At 36.5% G+C, this 8,078-nt stretch overlaps 1 protein-coding gene across 8 annotated transcripts in view; it reads left to right on the forward strand.

Moving 5' to 3' along the window:
• LOC111460335 overlaps nucleotides 1-7,604 on the forward strand; it is a 15,232-nt gene extending 7,628 nt beyond the window's left edge. For 6 of the 8 annotated variants that reach the window (XM_023103559.1, XM_023103563.1, XM_023103560.1 and 3 more), the window contains 3 exons: nucleotides 1,883-2,232; nucleotides 3,057-4,971; nucleotides 7,086-7,604. In XM_023103559.1, the coding sequence (XP_022959327.1) occupies nucleotides 1,883-2,232; nucleotides 3,057-4,947 (2,241 nt within the window). In that variant the 3' untranslated portion in view covers nucleotides 4,948-4,971; nucleotides 7,086-7,604. Of the gene's footprint in view, nucleotides 1-1,882; nucleotides 2,233-3,056; nucleotides 4,975-7,077 lie in introns of all 8 variants that reach the window. The other 2 variants (XM_023103558.1, XM_023103564.1) reach the window with 2 other exon arrangements.
• Nucleotides 7,605-8,078: the final 474 nt, after the last annotated feature.

Consider the following 8,078-nt stretch of genomic DNA (forward strand, 5'->3'; position numbering starts at 1 on the left):
TTTTTTTTTTTTTTTTTTTTTTTGGCTCATTTCTCATTAATAAGAGATTAGGACTAGTGACTTTCATATATCCCAATTGCGCAAACCTATTGGCCATACTTTACATGTTATTCCCTTAACAACAACTTTATTTGACGACTTAGGATTCACGCTCCAACCAACATAGGGTTTAGGACTATGTTCAACTTCCAATGACCCATCGAAGAAAGAAGTTCTCATCATTGGGAGGACGCAGCAAATGATGATGCGATTTGGGAGGCAATTGATGTGATTTCTGTTCAATTTCTAGAGTCTTACCTTGAGGAAAATGTGGCTCTTTGGGTGCAGAGTAATGATAGATCCCAATCGTAAACATTGGTAGAAGAAGAAAAAGGTAAATGAGGGAGAGAAAATGAGCGGGAGGGATTTTTTCTGTTAATATGGGTCGTTAGTTTAGGATTTCATTTATGAAACCTGACCTATTCCTGGTAGGAACTAGACTCATTCTTAGTAATAGGGCATATATAGGTTCATAGGTGTCAATAGGTTGATTCAAGCATTATTTATTATGGTTAGGAATAAGGATTATTTATTATGGTTAGGAATAAGGATCATTTATTTGGTTAGGAACAAAAGAGGTCCTGAAATTTCCATAGAATTGTTTTTTCTACTTTCTTTTAATCAAGAAATTTCATTTTATCAAATTGATTTTATCACATCAGCCCATATGGATTGCTTTGTCCTCATTTACATTCTTTCCATTCTTAGAGCTCATCCAACATAAAATTATTCCAAGTCATCCAACATAAAATTATTCCAAGTCATCCAACATAAAATTATTCCAAGTCAAGCATACGTAGTTTAGAGTTGCTATGATTGGGTCTCCAAAAATGGGGGTATACCTTACTGGTATAGGTAGGAACTATAATTCTTTTAAGTCTTGTTTAGCTGTACTTGCATACCCTCAAAAGCCCTTTCATTTAGATGTGGTCTCAGTTCATTTATGTATTTCTCTTCTATGCGGGCGTCACTACTCAATCCATTGTCTTTGCTTTCTTGAAGTCAAAACCATGAAATGCACCAACATGAACTTTTGTTGGCTCCTTCCCTGTAAGCTTCAACAAAGACTTCTCTAATATTAGGTTATATTAAGTCGAGGTTTAGTTGTAAGGTTTTTTTCTCTTACCTCTTCTTGGTTTTGTTCAGACTTGTTAAGGAACTTGGAAATTATTTTCTTTTCATCGTTCTCCTTATAAAGTGGTGCATCTCCGTCCAATGGTGCCATACAAATCAAATTGTTTCAAATATTTAACTATTGAAGTACCAAGTGACAGGTTCATAGGACTCATTTCCTTGGACTATTTCCATTGGCTTCATGTTATGGATGGATTAATGAACTAACGACCATGATTTGGTCGCCCCGGTTCTACCTTAGAAAATATATTGCATCTTGCATAGAATTTCTTAATGAATTGAAGTTTGCAGATTCGTTGTCAATTTTGGTTGGTCTGAAGTTAATGTAGCCTGCTTTGATTCCCTGCTCCCTGTTTTTCTTTTAGACTCACAATTTTGGGAGCATGCATAGTTAAATATTCAAAACAACAATGATCATTTTGTCCTCTCGAGGGTCAAATGAAATTTTGCATAATGACCCTGAATTTAATTTGAAAAAGTCATAAACATTTCTCCCAGCACAAAAGATGATACTTGGTATGAGCACATTTTCAATGTTAATATTGTTCCTTATTTGCTTGTCATTTTCTGCTCTAACCTTTGGTGGTCGTGTCTTGCTACTAACATTTTCTTTTTGTTAAACTACTAACATTTTCTTATCATTAAATTTTACATGATTTATTTTGATTATTGGGTATTGTTTGTAATGTTATCATGTGTGATTGCTTAGGCCACGGCTACGAAGAAAATAATTGCTATATGCCAATCAGGTGGTGAGTTTGTGAAAAATAAAGATGGATACCTGTGTTACAACGGGGGTGAGGCCTATGCTATAGATATTGACCAACAAACAAATTTAGACGATTTCAGGACAGAAATCGCAGAAATGTTTAGTTGTAGTATTGATACAATGTCCATCAAGTATTTTCTTCCCGGTAACAAGAAAACTCTCATCTCGATATCCAAGGACAAGGATCTAAAGCGGATGATAAACTTTTTGAAGGATTCTATCACAGTCGATGTGTTTATCATGTCAGAAGAAGCTGTTGCTCGAAATTTATCCCATATGCCTGCTAGTAGGTAGTTAACCAATGAATCATGTTTATTTTCTATGCTTATTCTGTTCCATTCATTTTACTTTATTTTTAAAATCTTCTCATTTTCAGCTCAATTTAGTATTTACTTGCCTATAATATAAGTGTGGCATATCATGTTTTCTCTTATCAGTTTTCTAACTGATGGAGTTCCTCCTTTCTTTTTTTTTTTCCTTCCATTTGTGGATGCTTCATTCTCCTATTCCTTTCATTGTTTCTTTTTTACTTAAAATGTTGGCTTAAAAAACAAAGTTGGATTTCAAATGTTCACCGAAGGGAATGGAAGTCGTTGTTCCTTTGTCGAGCATATTCTAATCAAATTAGAGTGGTATAGAATTTGGCAATTATGAATATAACTTTTGAAAAAAATACTGTACGTAGTAAGATTTGGAAATAGCCATCAAAGGTTGTTCTCTTTATTTTCATATTCATATGGATATAATTAGCTATTTGTGATTTTAAAGTTAATTACTAAAATATGTTTGGTTTTGAGTGTATCCTGTAATTCCCTTTGTTTGGGTTGGTATGTTTTTCTTGTCTAGAGTTTTTCTCGTAACTTTCACGTAATCTTTTATTTTATCAGTTAAAAAGTATTTTTCATCGTAAAAGAAAAAAAAAATATACAAAAAATATATAATTGTAAAATATTTTAAATTTATTTATTAGTCTTTTAGATTTATTAAGAACCCTAAATCTATAAACATGTGCATTTTAATATCTTATGCATTGTGCTTTTCGTTCACCAAAGCATTTAACATAGTGATCCATTATGACCTTTTTCCTTTTGTGACGCTACCTTCAATTATGCAGGTCAAGTAGAACAACAGTTTCTGAGGCAGTAGTTCCTGTAGTTGAGCCTGTAGATGTTGCAGTTGAGAATATCATCGCCATGGATCAGATAGGTATGGACTTATCTAATGAAATCCCTTTAATTTGTGTTCCCGGGGTGTCGAGTGATGAAAAATATCGAAAAGCTGCACAACAATGGGAAAATGCCATTATTGGTGTAGACCAAAGGTTTAACAGCTTTAACGAATTCCGGGAAGCCTTACATAAGTACTCAATCGCGCATGGTTTTGCTTACCGGTACAAGAAAAATGATAGCCATCGTGTCACTGTTAAATGCAAATACCAAGGTTGTCCATGGCGAATATATGCTTCAAGGCTGTCTACTACCCAACTGATTTGTATTAAGAAAATGAACACCAATCATTCATGCGAAGGGGCTGCTGCTAAAGCTGGGTATCGGGCTACTAGGGGATGGGTGGGAAATATCATAAAGGAAAAACTTAAGGTCTCCCCAAACTACAAACCAAAAGATATTGCAGATGACATAAAACGAGATTATGGAATTCAATTGAACTATTCACAGGCATGGCGTGCAAAAGAGATAGCAAGGGAGCAGCTACAAGGCTCCTACAAGGAAGCATATAATCAGTTGCCATACTTTTGTGAGAACATCAAAGAAACTAACCCTGGAAGTGTTGCTTCGTTCACGACTAAAGAGGATTCGAGCTTTCATCGCCTATTTGTATCATTTCATGCATCAATTGCTGGTTTCCAGCATTGTCGACCTCTCCTTTTCCTCGACAGCACTCCATTGAACTCAAAGTATCAGGGGGTATTTTTGACTGCCACAGCTGTGGATGGGGAAGATGGCATATTTCCAGCAGCTTTTGCAGTTGTAGATGCCGAGACGGAGGAAAATTGGCACTGGTTTTTACTGGAATTGAAATCTGCAGTGAAAACGTCAGAGCAAATTACATTTGTTGCAGATTTTCAGTATGGACTGAACAAGTCTTTGGCTGAAATATTTGACAAGTCTTACCATAGCTACTGTTTGCGCCATCTAGCTGAAAAGCTTAACAACGATTTAAAGGGCCAATTTTCTCATGAGGCTAGGCGATTTATGATTAACGATTTCTATGCTGCTGCTTTTGCATCTAAACTTGAGGATTTCCAGCGCTGTGCTGAAAGTATAAAAGGAATTTCACCTGATGCTTACAATTGGATCATACAAAGTGAACCAGAGCACTGGGCAAATGCATTCTTCGGAGGAGCAAGGTATAACCATATCACATCGAATTTTGGACAGAAGTTCTACTGTTCCATATCTGAAGCACACGAATTGCCTATAACACAGATGATTGACGTTTTACGGGGCAAAATGATGGAAACAATATATAGACGCAGGGTTGAATCAGACCAATGGATGACAAAATTAACACCAGCCAATGAGGAAAAGTTACAAAAAGAAATATCAATTGCGCGGTCATTTCAGGTTTCGCTATCCCGTGGGAGCACATTTGAAGTTCGGGGGGAATCTGTTGACATTGTTGATATTGATCATTGGGATTGTAGCTGTAAGGGATGGCAGCTTACTGGTTTGCCTTGTTGCCATGCTATTGCTGTCATTGAATGCATTGGTAGGAGCCCATATGATTATTGCCCCAGATATTTCACAGTCGAGAGTTACCGCCTAACATACGCGGAATCAATCCATCCTGTCCCAAATGTGGACAGACTAATCCTGGATGAATCGACTCCGGCACTAGTCACAGTAACCCCTCCACCTACTAGAAGACCACCAGGACGTCCAAAGCTAAAGCAGAATGAATCATTAGAAGTAGTCAAGCGTCAACTTCAATGTAGCAAGTGTAAAGGTCTTGGCCACAATAAGAAGACGTGCAAAGATTCATAGCTTCATTCTAGGAATTCCAAATAGGTAACTACTCTTTAACTTTGTTTCCTTGATTGTTAATATCTACTTGTTGCATTTGAAATTTTCTTTTCTGAGTTCATATTCTTCATCTTGGTGCTTCTTCCTGCCCATGGAGATTTTTTTGTTAGTGAAATAACCAAGTTCTCATTGAGATCAAATGGAAGAATAAAAGAACATGAAAAACTAACCCCAAAAGGTGTCCAAATAACCTTAAAAAGGACTCTAATCAAGCAAAATATTACCCAAAGGACAACTGGAAAAAACTTTACAAACAGAGGGTCAATGAGAAGTGTGAAATCTAACAAGAGACCACACCTCACGCCAGGGTCTCTCAAGCCCTCTAAAAGTTCTATCGATTCTTTCCACTCAGAAAAATTTCAAAGATAGAAAAACACAAGAAATTAGGTAGCACTTTCTATGAATTATTGTTTTGGGGATCGTTTTAGTAGCAATGCTATGTAGAAAAGTAAATGGTAATACCTTCTCAATCTTTCGTGGTATTTGGATGGCTACTTCAAAACTTTATAGACAAGTTTGATGAGGAAGTTGCATTTTGTGTGTAGTGACAATGATCGTTTTCTTTTTAATTTTTGGATAGGAAACAATTTAAAGATGATACCCATCCAAAAGGATTACAAAAGACTTCTCCCAAAGATAATTTAGGCTGTAGTTGCCAAAAGAAACCTTATTTTTACACCAATAAAGAACATGAAATATGAAAGAGTGATGCTCTTTTTAAATGTGAGGTTGCCTTCATTGGAAACTGAAGTGAGGGTTGAAAAGACATATTTGGTGTTACATAAATAGCAATTCAAATCCACCCCTTAGGGGTTCAGTGTCCTCGCTGGCACTCTTTCCCTTCTTCAATCGATGTGGGATCCCCCAATCTTCCCCTTTGGGGCCTAGCGTCCTTGCTGGCACACTACCTCGTGTCCACCCCCTTCAGGCTCAGCCTCCTCGCTGGCACATTGCCCGGTATCTAGCTCTGATACCATTTGTAACAGCCCAAGCCATCACTAGCCAGAAATTGTCCTCTCTGGACTTTTCTTTTCGAGCTTTCCTTCAAAGTTTTTAAAACACGTCCACTAGGGACAGGTTTCCACACCCTTATAAAGAATGTTTCGTTCTCCTCCCCAACCGATGTGAGATCTCACAGTTCTTCCTTGATCTTTGCATCCTATGTCTTGTTTGTATTGATCTCTTTCCTTGTCTCCTATTTGCTTGTATCTTGTTTCACCAACATGCTAAGGCTCCCCACCCATGACACTCGAACCTCGTCTTTTCCCAAGGCATTTTCAAATAATTTAAAAATTATGCACCTCGTCAATCTAGTCTAGAAAAGTCTCCACATCCATCCAGTAGTTAGAAAAATTCTTATAATGGGAGAACCAAGAAGATTATTGACGTTTAATCGACTACCATAGGGGCTCTCACTAGATCTTTCTTTCCCTGGAAAACTTCTTAAATTCCTTTCGTTACATGGCTTCCAAAAGAATAGCTGCGACAACATTGAATTAGAAAATTTTGGCCAAACCGCAAAATTTGGTACCATAGTAAAGTTGAAAAAAGACCATAAGAGATGTGTTTGGAGCCAACCAAAAGAGATTAAGATCAAGAGCATGTTTGAGAGTGATTTTAGTTAAAATCATTTTTGTCATGTTCATAATCATTTTGAAACATGCATTTGTTCGTTCAAAATCCATTTAATGTTCGATTTTATAATTTTAAACGTGGTCTTCACGCCATCAAAATTGATTTTGAATGTTTAAAACCCTTTTCAGAGTGATTTTAAACCTGTCACTTCTAACCCCTTCCAAAATCACTTCCGTTATGTCGTAAATATTCTCTACATACTACCTTTTATGGTATTAGGGAAAGTTGTTTCTGAATTGTGTACGATACCATTAAAGTCAATTGATCATTTCTGTTTAATGCCATAAGCGACGTTTATGACGAACAATGAAAATTTTGGTTTAGAATACTTCACTTTGCACTTTGTTTTAGCACTTTCTATAAGTTTTGTTTGGTTGGATGGGTAATTTTCTTGGCTGACAGCATACTCTCACGGTTATTTATGTGCCAAGTTAAATTTTGTAACTTTTAAGCTTGTACCTCAGGTAAAACTTGAAGGAGCAGCAACATAGCTTTCCCAAGTAAAGAGATTTGGTTGGCTATAAGTTAACGATGGGGAATCACATGGAAAATTGGAGGTTAGCCTCAAAGAAAACTGATTGAAGAAGAAGATCACCTGAACTGGGCGTGGAACTTACAAGAAAGCCGATCAGGGAGTGCTTGGGAACCGGAGAACTCCAAGGAGGGAAGAAAAGCTGAGAAGGCAGGTAACACTCTGACCTCAAACCCGACCAAAAGTGTATTTTGCCCTTAAGAATTAGAATAAAGGAGAGTTAGAACATAATCAAGGGGAATAAAATTATTTTTTACTGTGGGAGTGTTTACTTAAAGTTTTGTTTGGAAGATCCTATTTTATTCCTTTATTAATTTAACTCTTAACTATTATGTTAGCTTACCTCAACTCGAGAGTATAGAATAACCCGTACATTTGAGTAAATAGGTGGTCTTTGTTCTTTAGGGAAAGTTATTCTTGAAATGCTACTCGTCTCGGTAGTTCACTGGTAGTTTTTCTTTGTTCTGTAGGGAAAGCTATTCTTGAAATGCTACTCGTCTCAATAGTTTACTAGTAGTTCTTCTTTGTTCTTTGGAGAAAACTATTCTTGAAATGCTACTCGTCTCGTCTCAACAGTTCACTGGTAGTTCTTCTTTGTTCTTTGTTCTTTGTTCTTTAGGGAAAGCTATTCTTGAAATGCTACTCGTCTCGATAGTTCACTAGTAGTTCTTCTCTGTTTTTTTAGGGAAAGCTACTCTTGAAATGCTACTCATCTCGATAGTTCACTAGTAGTTCTACCTTTCCTTTAAGGTAGAGTGCTCCAATGTAGTAGAACATAAAGAGGCCTTGAAGACACTTTTCTCGATCGAGATTTTGGTATGTACTAGAATATGGTTAGCTCGTATAGGTTAAAGATTCAAATACCTGACTCCCTTACGTCGAATTAAAAAAAAAAAAAAAAAAAAAAAAAAAAAAAAAAAAAAAA

The sequence above is a fragment of the Cucurbita moschata genome, unplaced genomic scaffold, assembly GCF_002738365.1.
Source record: "Cucurbita moschata cultivar Rifu unplaced genomic scaffold, Cmos_1.0 Cmo_Scf00023, whole genome shotgun sequence".
Classification (NCBI taxonomy): Eukaryota; Viridiplantae; Streptophyta; class Magnoliopsida; order Cucurbitales; family Cucurbitaceae; genus Cucurbita; species Cucurbita moschata.